Source organism: Podarcis filfolensis, assembly GCF_964270895.1.
Source record: "Podarcis filfolensis genome assembly, chromosome: 13".
NCBI lineage: Eukaryota > Metazoa > Chordata > Lepidosauria > Squamata > Lacertidae > Podarcis > Podarcis filfolensis.
In genome coordinates, this window is record NC_139615.1 from 10,103,523 (window position 1) to 10,120,248 (window position 16,726).

Sequence of the window (16,726 nt, forward strand, 5' to 3'; positions counted from 1 at the left end):
AAGCAAAACAAGACGCCCAGCTTTGGGGCAAGACACTGCCCACCCCTTTCCAATCCATTTGGTGGGAGGACGTTCCTAAATTGTAGAGGCTTTCTATTTGCTCACCCGGGGCGGAAGGACGGCTCCTATCTCCGCCCGCCGCCTCCTCCTGCAAAACAGCACATAGCAGGCCCTGGCCAATATCCCTCTTCCAGCTTTAATTGGCTCCATCAACAGAAACATACCAAGGGATAGTGTATAGAAAAAAATAATAATAAAGGGGGAAGGGAGGAAGGGGAGTCCGCAGCACCCAACCGGGATGGCGTCTTCGCTTGTCAATGGTCTTCGGCCGATGGCGCGAATCCTGCCCGCCCAGCCCCATCCCACAGTAGCATGGCGATTTGTGTTTTTTATGTTTTTGATCGTCCTTGGAAAAAAAGTGTACGTAGGAACGCGAAACTGTCGTTTCCCCACCCCCGCCCCTGCTGCTTCCGCCGCAAAAGGGCCGGGGGTTATTTCACAAAGACAACGTTGTTGTTGGAATTGCGGGAGGCCAGCCAAGCTAGAAACACATCCCTGTGAATGAGACAGACAGACAAAAGCAGAGGTTTAGTCAAGAGGCAGGAAGTATATGCAGCATCAGTTCCTGCAGGTGCAAAGATCCTTACTCTAACAACTTGCACAACTGGAGTGGGGAGCCGGTGAACCTCCAGTATCTTGCCTAGCACTGACTGGGAGATATATATATATTTAAAAATGCACTTTATTTCATGTCCCCCCGCCCCCAAGCGAGCTGGCAGCGGCCCTCCTTTTTTCACAGCAGCCTGTGCTTGGGTTCAGTCTCGGTCCGCCCTCATAACCTGAGCTTGCCATTACGAAGAAGCAATGGCAGCAGTGTGTCTTGCTGTGCGCCATTTGCAGTACATTGCTGAACTGGATGTTCAATAATGAAGACCTGGCGGGTGCTTCTCCCTGACCTGACTGGCTTGCACATCTTCGTTCCCTGCTCCCAAACGACGTGGCTTGGCTTTGCTGAGGCAGCTGAAACTATTTACTCTGTGTATTCAAGTAGGACCGGTGTGTGTGTGTGTGTGTGCATTTGTAGTGCTCCCTCATTTGTCTGCCAAGTGTCTAGTCCTCACAGAGGAAGAGGATAGACTGTACACCCTCTGCTATCAGACTTGAAAACCTATTGTTCAGCCCAGACACTGAGGTCCAGCTCCAAGGGTCTTCTGGCGGTTCCCTCCCTGCGAGAAGTGGTTACAGGGAACCAGGCAGAGGGCCTTCTCGGTAGTGGCGCCCACCCTGTGGAACGCCCTCCCATCAAATGTCAAGGAAAGAAACAACTATCTGACTTTTAGAAGACATCTGAAGGCAGTCCTGTTTAGGGAAGTTTTTAATGTTTGATGTTTTATCGCTTTTTAAACATTCTGTTGGGAGCTGCCCAGAGTGGCTGGGGAAACCCAGCCAAGATGGGCGGGGTATTATTATTATTATTTGGCAGGCCTGGCTGCCCACCCACCTGCAATGTTTAACCACACACTCGTTGCTGCAATACTCGTTGTCCCATTCGCTGTTGGCCACCGGAGGGTTATCGCAGCCTGCGCGGACGCAGCGAGGGTGCGGGGACAAGGCCACAGGCGATTCAGACACTAGCTCCACGTGCATCGGTGTCGGAGACTCCACCTGGGGCGGGGGGGAAAAAAACTAAAGTAACTATGTGCCTTGTTGGATTTAGTCAGTCGTGCGCCTGGGGCAAGTAAACCTCGATTCCAAGCAATCAGAAGAGAAACATACATAGCAAAGAGTCCCATTTTCCTCCCCCTTCTGTGCTATTGTTCTCAGGCCAATGTGAGAATGGGATGCAGGACTCAGACGGGCCCTTGGCCTGATCCAGCAGCCAGGCTTTTCTTGTGTGTGTGTGTGTGTGTAGGCTCACTTGCACCCTGGTCCAGTTCCGAGGACCTTCTGGAGGTTCCCTCACTGAGATAAATGAAGTTACAGGGAACCAGGCAGAGGGCCTTCTCGGTGGTGGCACCTGCCCCGTGGGACATCCTCCCATCAGTTGTCAGAGATAAACAATCATACGACTTTGAGAAGATAAATAAATCTAATTAAATTAAATTGAGACGTTTCCTCCTATAATTAATAAGTCCGTAAGTCCCATGAAGTAAAAACAAATTAAGATGCTCAGGGGTCCTCTTGGATTGACCCAGAAACTCGATTATAAGAGTTTCTGGCACGCATACATATTTATGTATGCAACCACGGATGCTCCGATGTTATTGGCCCAGAGATGGAAAGAAGATAAAAGTCCCTACCAGAGAAGAATGGCAGATCAAGTTGCTGGATTATGCCAAAATGGGTAAAACGACTGAGAATCAGAAACCGGGAAGGCCAAAATTTTAATAAGGAATAGGGAAAATTAATTATTTCTCTAAAAAACCATTGTAACCAATCAAAATTGTTAGTAGGGTCGGAATAACACTTGTAGTTTAATGGTGAACTTTGGACATAACGGAGAGATAAAAGATTTGGATGACTATAAAAGATGCAGCAGGCAACGATGAACAATAGGACCCACAAAGGGGAGGAGGGAAGTCCAGGAGATTCTCTGGAATCTCGTTTCTGTGTTGTATGTTGGATATGGACTGTAAAACTTTAATCTGAAAAACCAAATAAATAAAAGTTTCCTACATGCAAGCAAGCAAGCAAGCAAGCACCCACCCACCCAGCGCTCCTCACCTCCGGCACCACGTCTACGGGCTCTGGGGAAGCTTGGAGTTCGGCGCTGGGCCTCTCGGGGCTGCCTTCTTCCGTCCGCAGGGCGATGGGCTGGATCTGCAGGGCGGGTGGGGGCAGGATCTTGATCTGCAAGGGCGGCGGCGGCTGCTGCAGGTTGAGGCGCACCTTCTGCTGCAGGGGCGGCTGCTGCATGGCCTGCAGGGGGGGCGGCTGCTGCAGGATGGCAACCGGCTGGGCCGGCGGCTGCTGGGGCATCTGCTGCAGAGGTGGGGGCTGGAGCCGCGGCAAGTGCATGGAAGTGGCCGCCGCCGCTGCCGCCAGCACCGAGCGGGTGACGATCTGGGTGGTGCCCGTGCCGGCCTGCAGCTGCCCCAGCTGGATGCCGCGCGACGTGACCATGGTGGCGGGGATGACCGTCACCACGCCGCCCTGCGAGGTGACGGCCAGGGAGGACGGCAGCATCTGCTTGGGGATGATGATCTTGGTGATGCTGGTCTGGCCCCCCGCCTGGGGCCCGCCCCCCGAGGTCACCACCACGGTGGGCTGCGTCGAGACGACGGTCGGGGCAGGAGGGGGGCTCTCCAGGGCCGGCGGGGTGGGCGGCATCGGGGCCGGGGGGGAGGCGGACTCCACGGTGGGGGCTGGCTGCTCGGAAGGCGAGGAGATGGGGTCCAGTTCCACCGTTTCTACAACCGTCTGCGGAGTGGAGGGGAAGAGAAGAGTCAGGAAGCTGGGGGGAAAACAATCTAGGGGGGCTTTTGGGGTCGCAATGCAGGTGGCGACTGGTTCCAAAAGAAAAGAGAAGTCAAGGAAAGGAAAAGGGGAAGGCACAGAAAGCTCCCCCATTATTGGGGGCAGCTGATCTTGCACTTCCCATTCTGCCCCCAAAGAAGCATCACGAAAAGGTCCCTTCCCCAGGGAAGAAGAAGAGTTTGGATTTGACATCCCGCTTTATCACTACCCAAAGGAGTCTCAAAGCGGCTAACATTCTCCTTTCCCTTCCTCCCCCACAACAAACACTCTGTGAGGTGAGTGGGGCTGAGAGATTTCAAAGAAGTGTGACTAGCCCAAGGGCAACCAGCAGCTGCATGTGGAGGAGTGCAGACACGAACCCGGTTCCCCAGATTACGAGACTACTGCTCTTAACCACTACACCACACTGGGAGGGAGTAAATAGCTGCTCCTGACCCAATCCAGTTAAGAGAAGGGTGGGCAAGCCAGGAGTGTTGTGTTTTCTCCTCTACTTCTCTGCAGGCACCGACGAAGGGGTCTCTAGTTACACCACCGATTGGACCGCCAGAGGAGATGCACATCAGCAGCAGAGCCCATGCAGGAAGTCCCGCCTTCGATGCTTGGAGTCTCCAGGGAACAGGTGACAGGAACATAGGAACTGGCCACACCCACTGGTCCATCTAGCTTAGTTTTCCCCAAACTTTGGTCTCCAGTTGTTTGGGGACTACCATTCCCATCATCTTTGACCACTGGTCTTGCTAGCTAGGGATGATAGGAGCTGTAGTCCAAAAACAGCTGGAGACCCAAGTCTGGGAAACATTGAGCTAGCTCACTACTTTCTACGCTGGGTAGCAGTGGCTTTCCAGCCCAGGCTTTTATAGCCTTTGCAATCCTGGTACCTTAAATTTGGAGAACAACTCCCATCAGACAGCATGGCTGGGGCTGATGGGAGTTGTAGTCCAAAGGAATCCAAAGGCACCAGCTTGGCAAAGGCTGTTCTGTCTGGAAGAAGAGTAGTTTTCTAGGTTTCTTGCTGTGTCCATTGAGGCAGGAAAGGAGAGGGAAGGACAGCTTCACACCCCTGCAGTCCTGGGAACGGCAGAGGCAAGAAGGCTCATCTCTCTTACCTGGCACTCCTGGTTGTCACGGTAGGCCGCCAGCGCTTTCAGGTACTCCTTCTTTGCTGCCTCCGTTTTCCGCTTGTACACCTGGCAGGGAGAGAGGAAGGCAGGCTGTGGCAGAAGCTCCTTGTTTAAACCATGCTGCTTTGCCGCACCCCTGACGCACCCCAAACTGTTAGGGAAAGCAGAACTACAGACTGCAGTGAGGACAGGCAAACCACAGGCATTGCTTAGCAGAAAGCCTGCAAAGATCAAGAATTACAGAGATGGAAGGGTCTCTGAGGATCATATTGTCCAACCCCCTGCAATGTAGAAATATGCAGCCGTCCCCTATGGGGATCAAACCTGAAACCTTGGCGTTATCAGCACCACGCTCTAACCAACTGAGCTATCCGGGCTGCTCATTCCATTCCGTCAAAAGAAGCATGTGATCAACCAAATAAAACGTCTTGCAATTACTCAGTCTGCAGATTTCTAAAAGAAAATGTGTATTGCTGATATTTTTAAAAAAGAAATGGAAGAAGAGGAATTCCTTCCTACGGGGAAGACTTTTCAAAGATGAACCCTGCAGTTTGCATTCTCTTTTTTAAAAAGTGCTCTCTTTAGAAGCACAAAGTTGGACAGGACCTTGGAGGTCTCTATGCAATGCAAAATCTACAACAACAGCAGGGGCGAGCAAACCTATGTGGCTGTCAGATGCTACTGGCTGGGGCCACAATCCGAAACAGCTCCCCATCCCTCTGTAAGGGCAACGCTGCACGTTCACGATCTCCCCAATGTTTCTGCTATGCTCCTTTGCAGCTACAGCCTCCTCCTCAACCCCTCAGCGATGCTGTCCACCCCCCCCCAAAAAAAAACACCCTTCCCGGCCCCTCCCACTTCACCCTCCCTCCCCGCTGCCCAACCCCCTTGGCACGCACTTGCTTCTGCTCCTCCCCCAAGCTGTCCCACATCGAGGCGACGATCTTGGAGACCTCGCCGAAGGTGGCTTTGGGGTTCTGCCCCTTGATGGCCGCCTGCGTGTCGCGGAAGAAGAGAGCATAGGCCGAAACGGGCTTCTGGGGCTCGTTGGGGTCCTTTTTCTTCTTCTGCTTCTTGGCCGGCTTCTGCTTCTTCCCCGCGTCCACCGCCACCACGGGCGCCACGACCGGCGCAGGGGCCGCCAGGGCCATCACCGCCGGCTTGGCGACGGAAACTTGCTGCAAGGACAGAGAGGGAGAGGGTCGGAAACGGGCTCCACGGGGCAGAGGGCACGGCGGTGGCAGCAGCTGGGGGGATTCGCCCATGGGGGGCGGGTACAGAACCAATTCCGCTTTGCTCAGTGCATAATCCCAAACCGTTCCCCCCACCCGGATCTCATCAAGGATGATAAGGAATGGACGGAAAAGGCAGGCAGGCAAACGGCAGCTAAGCTGGGCTGGCAGCATTCAAAGCAATTGAAAGGAAATGGCCTAACCACAGCGCAGGAGAGGAAGTGGGCCACTTTTGCATGAAACAACGGGCGTTTGAAAGAAAAAATGGAATGGAGAGGCCCTCGCTTTTAAAACGGATGGGGAAACCTGCAGTCGTCAAGAGGTTGCTGGACAACTGCCAGCCCAGCCCACTCTCTTTCTCTCACCATTGAGGCTGCGGGGAGTTGGAGCCTAGCCACACTGGGAGGGTCCTGGGTTAAGCGCAGCAAGATGTCCTGGGCAATAGCCCCCAAACCAAAATAACCGAGAGCCTTCATGGGGCAACAGGTGGATTGAATTCACCACCTGCTCACCTGACCCAGACGGTCATGGAATCATAGAATTTTAGAGCTGAAAATGACCCTGAGGGGCATCTGGTCCGGGCGCCCTGCAATGCAGGAATCTCAACTACAGTGGTACCTCTGGTTACATACTTAATTCATTCCAGAGGTCCGTTCTCAACCTGAAACTGTTCTTAACCTGAAGCACCACTTTAGCTAATGGGGCCTCCCGCTGCTGCCGGAGCACAATTTCTGTTCTCATCCTGAAGCAAAGTTCTTAACCCGAGGTACTGTTTCTGGGTTAGCGGAGTCTGTAACCTGAAGCGTCTGTAACCTGAAGATTATGTAACCCGAGGTACCACTGTAAACGCATCCATGAAAGATGGCCATCCAATTTCTGCTTAAAATTGGAAATGGAATGGGGGAGGCTGACTTATGGCGTTTGTTTTTTAACCTTGCCCTCCTCCCAAGTAGTTCAGGGCAGTGTACATGCTCCCCTCCCCTCTCCTTTTATCTTGGCAATCCCCCTGTGAAGTAGGACAGGGCAGTGACAGATCAAAGATCACCTGGGGAGTCTCATGGCAGGGGATCTGGACCTCGTGCCATCCCAGTCTGACACTCTAGCCCCAAAGTGGGTAGCTTTTCTCCTTTTGCTGTAGCCCTGAAGCAACATGTTCTGGTGGAGGAAGCTTCCAGGGGCCGCATATCAGTGATGGGAGGCCAGGGCCAGAGGCAAAGCAAGCAGAGCAATGGCGCTTATGTTCCATCCATGCAAAAACAAGAGGATTCTGCACATGCGCAAACCGACTCTGGACACCAGCCGTTCAGGCTGGGACGCCCCTGAATGCCATCAAGCCAAGACTCACCCGCCGGATCTCTTCCGTCTCTTCCTCATGCATGGAACTGGTGGGCGAGGGGGTGGGTGAGAGCCGCTCCTCAGGCGACTGGGCTGCGGGGGGCAGGATGGCGCTGCCCCCCAGGCTGAGGCCCAGCTGCGAACTGAGCTCCGACTGGTCAATGGTGGTCAGCTGGCCATGCCCCATCAAACCGGAGCTGATGTCCGCCATGGGCACATCGATGGTGACGGGCGGGTTGGCGCTGTATTGCGTCCCCATGGGGTGGTCCAAATCCTGCAGAGGGAGAGGGAGAATTCAGGGCCGTGTCAATGGTTATAGAAAGGCAGAAATCTGTGTGACGGTCTGGCCCTCCGGTGAGAAAGATGCCCAACAGCTCCTGTCCCCTCCGATTTGGGAAAAAAACCAAACAGTAGCAACCTAAGAAGTGTTTCCTGGAACAGGCCAATGGCCTAACCAGTCCAGCATCCTGTTCTCACAGTGGCTAACCAGAAACAAGATCCCTCTCTCCACCTGCAGCATTACTGCCTCTGGCCATGGAAGCAGAACATAGCAGCCATTGATAGCCTTCTCCTGCAAGGAGTCCCTTGCGTTGTGTATCCTCTCTTGTTTCACTTGGGCTGAAGTGTAGAGAGCAGCGCACGGCTCGGCCAAAGCCCTCTGTGCTTGTCAGAGGGTTTGGGGGAGAACCAGGAGCTTATCTTGTTTGCTGATAACAGCAGCACACCAGACTCCTGCCATTTCCTGCTGTTAAAGGAAGACGCTGGTGAAAGAAGGAAATTCGGCCCCTGAGCTAACGACCCTGACCAGCCTGAATCCGTTTATTATTGGAGCCTAATTTCTTACATGTTTTTAAATGGGTGTGTGAATTAATAGAATGTTTAATTGCACAATGAAGCTGACTGAAAAGCTCCAATGGGGTTTGGCGACAGGACACAGATGGCAGATGTTCAGGATTTCAGCCAGCTGTGGTATCTTCTAGGATGCTCTCATTTGGGAGAAGCCCAAAGTTGGCAAAAGTACAACTCTCAGGCATGCACAGACCCCAGCCAAAAACAAAGGAAGGCTGAGAATGTTCCTCAGTGACCACAGAATGCTGCATCTCAATAGGAACAGAAAACCGGGAAACTGGGAAGTGGGGGAAGAGTGAAATGCCGTGCTTGGAAGGAATGGCTGGCTGGAAACTGGAATAGGAGCACTCCCACTAAGAGGAAGAATACGCTGCAACATTTTGTTGCAGGTCCCACTTAGAAATACTCCTCCTCCTCCTGTCTGTCTCTGGTGTCTTTTTGGTGCTTAGCAACTTTCTATTGAGCCAGGCCATTGGCCCACCTAGCTCAGTATCATCGACACTGATTGGCAGCAGCTCTCCAGGGTTGCAGGCAAGTCATCTTTCCCAGCCCTACTGGGAGATGACAGGGATTGAACCTGGGACCTTTCTGCATGCAAGGCAGATGATCTTCCACTGAGCTACAGCTCCACTGAAGACCCTCCTTTTTTTAGCAAGTCTTTTAAGTGTGATCTGTATCTAAGCCTGCATCTGTACTGGATGTGAACTTGCTTTTACACATGGAAGTATTTTTTTTTAACTGTTAGAATTATTTTATATACCATATTTTTCGCTCTATAAGACGCACCAGACCACAAGACACACCTAGTTTTTGGAGGAGGAAGACAAGAAAAAAAAATTCTGAATCTCAGAAGCCAGAACAGCAAGAGAAAGAGTGAAAGCAGCAATCCCTCTTGCTGTTCTGGCTTCTGTGATAGCTGTGCAGCCTGCATTCGCTCCATAAGACGCACACACATTTCCCCTTACTTTTTAGGAGGGAAAAAGTGAGTCTTATAGAGCAAAAAATACGGTGTATATATACGACATATGAAATCAGACGGTTGTTTTTGCCGCTGATATTTTCATTGCAAAATTGCTCAGATATTTTTTGGGAAGCAACTGAGGAATGGAACACAGAGCCAGTGTGGTGTTGTGGATAGATTGTCAGGCTAAGATCCAGGAGAGACCAGGGTTCAAATCCTCGACTTAGCCTTGAAACTCACTGGGTGACCTTGGGCCAGTCACTGCCTTGCACTCTATCCTACCTTGCAGGGCTGTTGTGGGAAGAACCATGCACGCCACCTTGGGCTCCTTGGAGGGAAAGGGGGGCTGTGAAAACAACAAACTAACAAACTGATGACTTCTACACGGAATCACGCAATGTGGCGAATGGCAAGCAGCTGAAGTGAATCACAGCACTGACAGAAATCGCCCCTCTCTCACACACCAATGTTTGCTGCAGCCAGAATGGCACAAAGATGATTTCTGGAATTGTGTTGGGGGAAACAGCTTGGACGCTTCTGGCATTTTCTTCCCCACCTCCATGAGAAGGTGGGGCAGTTCTCCTCCATGACGGCTAGGAATTGAACCAACTTGCCCTGGCCTGGAAGAATCCCTCGAAGGGTACGGGCAAATCGAAAGCTAACACACAATAACCCACAAACCGGATTTAGCCCCAGAAGATTCTGCGCTGCCCACCAGGGGAGTCATATGACGACTGCATGCACTCTCAAAACTATGTAAGGCAGGGTACTCACCATGGCCAGCCCCCCGCTCAGCAGTCCCCCACCTTGCTCCATGAGACCAGGGCTGATGCCCACAGGTATGTCAAGCGCCTGCACCCCATACTGGGCAGAAAAAGTAGTGTCTGGGGCAGTCACGGGGTCGCCCAGGTCCTCAAAGTGGCCAACCACGTCAGAAACGGCCAGGGAGGGGTCAGCGTCCAGCGTGATGGGCGGGATCTCGAACTCTTCATCCCCCAGGCTTGGCGTGTGGAAGGTCTGAGCAAAAGGGAGGGAGGAAAAGAGAGAAAGAGAGACTTTGATGCAGATGTACAAACTTAGGAAAGGCACACTACACTAGATCAGATGTTGTCCATGGTCTATTCTGAGCAAAGAGGCCCTTTAGGGTCTCTGCTGGTGTAGCGGTTAGGGTGTCTGACTAGGACCTGGGAGACCCGAGTTCAAATCCCCCACTCGGCTGTGAACCTCGCTGGGTGACGCTGAGCCAGTCACCGCCTCTCAGCTTAATGTACCTCACAGGGTTGTTGTGGAGAGGGGGAAAGAACCATATGTGACACCTTAACCTCCTTGGAGGAAAGGTGGGATGTGAAAGCAAAAATAAATAATAAAAAGTGACACTTATTTAAGGATGCTTCTTAACCCTTAAAGCCCTATACGGCCAGGGACCCTCGTACCTACGGGACTGCCTCTCCTGGTATGGAGGACCTTACAGTCTTCAAATAAAAACAGCTTGGAGATCCCAAGCCACAGGGAGGTAAGGCTAGCCTCAACCACAGCCAGGGCTTTTTCGGCCGTGGCCCCCGATCTGGTGGAGCACTCTGTCACAAGAGACTAGGGCCCTGCGGGACTAGACATCTTTCCGCAGGGCCTGCAAGACAGAGCTGTTCCACCAGGCCTTTGGCCAAGGCACAGTCTGACCCCCTCCTTCAGTAATCCTCAGAACTCTAGCCCAATGGTTGCCATTAATTTGATTTTGAATTGATTTTAGAATGAATTGATTTTAGACTGTATTTCAATTAATTGTGATTTTATGTAAACTGTGTTACTGTGTTGTTAGCCACTCTGAGCCCTGCTTCGGCTGGGGAGGGCGGGATATAAATAAAAATATTTTTTATTATTATTATTATTATTATTATTATTATTATTATTATTATTAGGCTCTGATTTTCAGAACAAGGCGATTCTCAATTTGCAAGCTTTTTAAGCTTCAAAGAGGAACACACAGAACAAAAAGTCTTGCCTCTGGTAAGCACCGAAGCTTGATCTCCCCCTTGTTTTCATTCTCCAGGGTCTCAGACAAGAGGACAGTCCCTTGAAACTGGAGGCACCAGGAACTGAACCAGGAGCCTTGTGCACAACAAAGCATTTGGTCTGCTGCGAGCTGCAGGTGGCAACATCTCCCCAGTTCCTGCCATCCAGCACTTGCATTCCACGCTCTCCACCGCCAACTGCCCTGCACATTCAAGCCCCTGCAAGCAGCCAAACTCACCTCGGCCCCTGACAAAAAGGGGTGCGCTGTCCCGGTGATAGCCAGGTAATTCTCATTTCCTCCAGGGAACTTAGGGGGGAAAGGGGAAACATTAGCAATCCTTTTTATTTACTTTTCCCTCCACCACAAATGCAGCCTCACCCCAAGTCCAATATAACCAGACAAATCCATGGTGTAGCGCCACTCACACTTCGGGAACTCGTAAAACCATCACTTGTGACCTTCACTTCTGCAGTCTTAAACAGCTCATTAGTCAGGAGTTGATACTGAATAGGAACGAAGGAAGCCACCTTAAAAGGAGTCACACCACTGGTCTATCTAGGTCAGTACTGTCTACACCAGGGGTTGTCAACCTGGTCCCTACCGCCCACTAGTGGGCATTTCAGGATTCTAGGTGGGATGTAGGGGGTTCTACAGCACAAGCTGAATCCTCCTTCTATTGAGCACTGGTGGGCCTTAAGGAAATTTTACCATCAAGAAAGATGCATTAGTGGGCGGTAGGTATAAAAAGGTTGACTACCCCTGGTCTGGGAAGCGGGTGGCGCTGTGGGTTAAACAACAGAGCCTAGGGCTTGCCGATCAGAAGCTCAGTGGTTCGAATCCCCACGACAGGGTGAGCTCCCATTGCTCGGTCCCTGCTCCTGCCAACCTAGCAGTTTGAAAGCAAGCAGTGCAAGTAGATAAATAGGTACCGCTCTGGCAGGAAGGTAAACGGTGTTTCCGTGTGCTGCTGTGGTTCGCCAGAAGCGGCTTAGTCATGCTAGCCACATGACCCAGAAGCTGTACGCCTGCTCCCTCGGCCAGTAAAGCAAGATGAGTGCCGCAACTCCAGAGTCGTCAGCAACTGGACCTAACGGTCAGGGGTCCCTTTACCTTTACCCCTGGTCTACACTGACTAGCAGCTGTTCTCTGTGGCTTCAGACAGGAGTTTCTCCCAGCCCTACCTCAGGATAAGAACACATAAGAAGAGCCCTGCTGGATCAGGCAAACAGCTCATCTAGTCCAGCAGCCTGTTCTCACAGTGGCCAATGAGATGCCTGTAGGAAGCCCGCAAGCAGGACCCAAGCAAAAGATCCCTCTCCCCTCCCGTGGTTTTCAGCAACTGATATTCAGAAGCACTGATTCCTCCAATTGTGAAGGCAGAGCACAGACATTGTGGCTAGTAACCAGTGTGGTGTAGTGGTTAAGAGCGGTAGTCTTGTAATCTGGTGAACCAGGTTCGCGTCTCCGCTCCTCCACATGCAGCTGCTGGGTGACCTTGGGCTAGTCACACTTCTCTGGAGTCTCTCAGCCCCACTCACCTCACAGAGTGTTTGTTGTGGGGGAGGAAGGGAAAGGAGAATGTTAGCCGCTTTGAGACTCCTTAGGGTAGTGATAAAGCGGGATATCAAATCCAAACACTTCTCTCTCTTCTTCTCCCATGAATTTGTTCAACTCCCTTTCAAAAGTCGGTGGCCATCACTGCCTCCAGTGGCAGCAAGTTCCATAGTTTAATTACGTGCTGTGTGAAGAAGTGCTGTCTTTTACCCAACATTCAGTTTTACTGAATGCAAACGAAATCCACCCTTTGAGTTAAGTTAGGCCGAGAGACAGTAAAATTGCCCAGGGTCACCTAATACAGCTTTGTGGTTGAGCGGCAAATGAATTTCAACCTGGGCCTCCCTGGGCCTAGCCTTGCCACGCTACCACACTGAAAATAATGCTGCTTTAAAAGTCACCAGTGCAGTGTCTTCCAGCCAAGTGGTAAGGCTGGGCGATATCTGCTTTTCAACATCGCGATATATCACCAGCTAAACTTCACAATATACTGATAGGTCAAGATGTCTGAAATAAGGATGGAGCCATGTAGAGGCACTAGCTAGCTTCATGGTTTCCCCCACAGTGTGATTTTTGCATCGAACACGCAGATATACCTCATGATTCGCGATATATTGCCAGGTCAAAAATTATGAAACTGATTATCACAATATGGACATCAAACCCATTCCGAATGATATATAGGTACATCACCAAGTAGCGGGCGAATGAAAATGTCATCTATGGTGCCAAGGCTGTCTCCATGCTTTCACCCACTGCCCTCATCCAAGGTCCAAAGCAGAGAGTGTCACCAGCCCACAAAAAAAAATTAAACATTCAAACTACTGCTGAGCCTTTAGCAGGCATCAGCACACAAAAAGCTTTCCGCAGCACTGAGACCAGCATTTTCTACTGCTAATGTCTGCAAATCGAGCAGCTGTTTAAGAAAGCACAGCAGCAGAAGCCAGTAATCTTACTGAAGCAGAAGCCAAGAAGCTTAACAGCCCAATCCATCACCCTACCCAATTGCTACGCTCTGAACCCCTGGTGCTGTGCAGTTATTGTATAATGATTTGGGGGGGGTGCTGCTGCATCCCTCGAGAGTTGCTGCCAGTCAGAGTAGAAAACTAGATGGGTTTATCATTCGACTCAGTAAAAGGCAGCTTTGTATATTCATGTCCCCCATACCAAATCAATGAATGAATGAATGAATGAATGAATGAATGAATGGAAGAGACACGGCTGAAAGGGACTCTAGCATTTTCAGAGTTCCCGCCCTCCTCTGTTGGACAGGCCTGGTTTCTATGCAGAGGGCCAGACTGGGGTTTGTGTGCACAAGCATCAAAACTCACTGCTAAACATTCCTGCCCCAATGCTCCAGGTCCTGGATAACCATAATCTTAATGGGTGTGGGAGGAAGTATGCTGCAGTTGCCTAGCAACCGCACAAGGAGATCCTCAGCCTCTTCTCATGGCAAGGGCACAACATGTGGATTCCATGATTGTAATATCTGCTTAAACACAGAGGGTTGTGTGTTTGAGCCCCAGTGGAGCCACTATGATTTAAGCAGCCAGGACGGCTGAGGTGCCTACAAAGTCACCATCTCCCCTGAGTTATGCGTTCAAATCCTACTCCTGACAAGTAACATTTGAACTGACTACAGCTCAGAGACAGAGGAAACTGTTTCCTGGTAGAAGGTCCCAGGTCCAGTCCTCAGCATCTCCAGGTAGGGTTGGGATTGTTCCCTGCCTGAAACTATGGAGAGTGACTGCCAGTCAAGTGTGGGCAACATTGAGCAAGATGGACCAGTGGTCTGACTCAGTATAAGACAGTTCCCTACTCTCTAACAGAGCAGAGAGTTAAAAAATAATAAAACACGGTGAAATTCCTATTCAGTGCTTCTGAACACACACATAGAGCCAAGCACAAATGTGAATTTAGAACTGCTTGAGCCTTCCTGCCACTTCAGACTCCCTGATTTACAGTCCCCTAAACACAGGTCCATATGTTGTAAGCAATTCTGTTGCAAGGACGACTACCTGTTGTCAATTTTAAGGTCAGGTAACCATTTCATGCAGAGGCACCTTGTAATAAGCAGCGTCAGTGAGCTAAATGAGTGGTACTTTGACCTTCATCCAAGCACATGCTCCAAGGCACTCCTTGGATGCAGGTAGTCCCAAGGTGCCCTGCCCAAGATGAACAATGACATCACTGCCTCACACAGTTTTGAAAGACTATAAAGGGCAACTGAGCATACTATGAGAGGAAACATCTATAGTCATCATGCAGCTCAACCGTATTCCAAGCTAACATGATCAGACCGGATACAACAAGGGGTAGGGCAGCCTTCACCAATTTGATTCCCTCAAGATGTTTTGGACTATACTCCCATCACTCCCAGCCAGCATGGCCAGGCTAGCTGGGGCTGATGGGAGTCATAGTGCAAACCATCTGAAGGTAAATAGGTTGGCAAAGGCATGTGTAGTTGGCACACAACTTCAGGTTCGGAAGAACCCAGAGGTCATTGGATCCAACTGTCTGTCCCAGCCAAGCAGGGTACATCTTACACTCAAGCCACACCAATGGGACTAACAAATGTCAAAAGGATGACGTGCAAGCGGTTACAAGTGTGCAACGCCAAGGTGCTCATGGAGGTAACATCAGATGGACCATACAGACCAAACTATAGGAGAACAGCTATATGCAAAATTAGTTCCTACCCAATCTATCCTGGGATGGGTAGATATTCTTTCCTGGAGAGATCAAGACTGAACAAATGCCATTCAACTGATTTCCTCCCCAAAACAAACTTATATGGACTCAAGTATATTCTGATCAACATTTTATTGCCATTTCGGGGGTATTTAAGATGTGTGCATGTGATGTGGAGAAGAAACACAAAAAGAAGATCACAGGCTTTTAGAGAACAAATGCCATTTTTGTGCACATGTAAGGTAGGTCAATCTGCAAAGAGCTCCCCATGAGCAATCCATGCCACATTTATCCACGTTACTAGGAGTGAAGCACCCACAATGGGGGGTGGGAATCCACAGCTGGCATTAGTACAAGATGCAAGCTGAACTTATTCCACTCTAACCAAGCACAATCAAAGGACTGAACTTTCACCTTTGTGCCCCGGAATGAACTCCATTAAATATTAACTTGCTTCCTGGTGGAACTCTCACCCCCACTTCCAAGGCATCCCCTTCCCCGCAAGGACATCCCCTTTCTCCCCACACCCTTCCTCAAACGTCCCCAACTGTGTCATATCTCTGGTGTGGGGTTCAACCCACAGGGGATGACCCGGCCAGTGGCTATTAGCCAAAAGAGCTAGAGGGGTCCTCCACATCCACTCAAATGCCAAGAAGAGGCGAAAAGAGATTGGGGGGGTAAGAAGTTAGGAAGATGGACAAGCTAGGAGAGGCCAAGTTGGGCCCAAGGCAACTGCTGAACCCCGCACCCCTCCCCTCTTTTGCCTTCAGCTGGGCTCCATAAGGAAACGTTGGAAGGTACCAAACACACAATGCGGGGGGGGAGATACACTGCACCCCCTGATAACCTCAGCCCCATCCCATCCCCTTCCTCCCCAGCCCCATATTATGCCCTTTCCGTCCACAGAGCCAATCCCATGGGGACCCTTTTTAAAAGGCATGGGGGACCCACCGTCACCCACCCACCCCCAACGTGGTTGTCCCAGGGTCCCTACTGCCAGTTAGGCTCCCTTACCTCCATGGCCGCAGCCTCAGAGCCTCGCCGAAGAGAGGGGGAGACCCCGCCGCACTCTCCCCCTCCCCCCCGTCTTTCTTCCCCAGCTCCTCAACCGGAACCGGAAAGCCCTTCCGCCCACCCGACCTCAGGCCGGGAACGCGCGTCACTTCCGCCCGGCCTTCCCTCCGCTGCTATTTATCACTCCTCTGAGGGGAACTATTGCGGCAAATTTCCTTCCCACTCAGCCCCACACTATCGGACGGCCGCGGCTCTTTCTCTGAACACGCCCGCCTGAGCCGTTGAGGAGGAGAGGATAGAGCCGAGTCGAGGGGGAGGCTAGAGCGTAGTGCGGGGCAGGAGGAAGGGCAGTTGCTAGAGCGTCCCTACGCACACGTCGGGAGAGGGTAGTAGACCAGCGGATGTGACGTAAAACGGCCGGTTCGGCAAACCGCCTAACGGTTCGGGTTGTTCGTTTGTTTTTGCAGGAGGAGGAGGGGCT

The 16,726-nt window shown here is 51.3% G+C and overlaps 1 protein-coding gene across 1 annotated transcript; it reads right to left on the reverse strand.

Moving 5' to 3' along the window:
• Positions 1–177: 177 nt before the first annotated feature.
• TOX4 (TOX high mobility group box family member 4) lies at positions 178–16,692 on the reverse strand. Its single transcript, XM_083581428.1, has 9 exons — positions 16,246–16,692; positions 11,224–11,292; positions 9,750–9,992; positions 7,176–7,439; positions 5,498–5,776; positions 4,584–4,664; positions 2,725–3,420; positions 1,502–1,665; positions 178–555 (listed from the first exon to the last, which is right to left on the reverse strand). Exons 1-9 carry the CDS (start codon positions 16,249–16,251, stop codon positions 492–494), a joined length of 1,866 nt encoding a protein of 621 aa, XP_083437554.1. The 5' UTR covers positions 16,252–16,692; the 3' UTR covers positions 178–491.
• Positions 16,693–16,726: the final 34 nt, after the last annotated feature.

Bases quoted from the DNA above. Each gene is read 5' to 3' on its own strand.
- TOX4 (XM_083581428.1), bottom strand. The intron at 3,421-4,583 runs GTAAGAGAGATG...TCCACTCCGCAG, and splicing joins GTGACAACCAGGAGTGCCAG to ACGGTTGTAGAAACGGTGGA. The intron at 556-1,501 runs GTGGGTGGGCAG...TCTCATTCACAG, and splicing joins TGTGTGGTTAAACATTGCAG to GGATGTGTTTCTAGCTTGGC.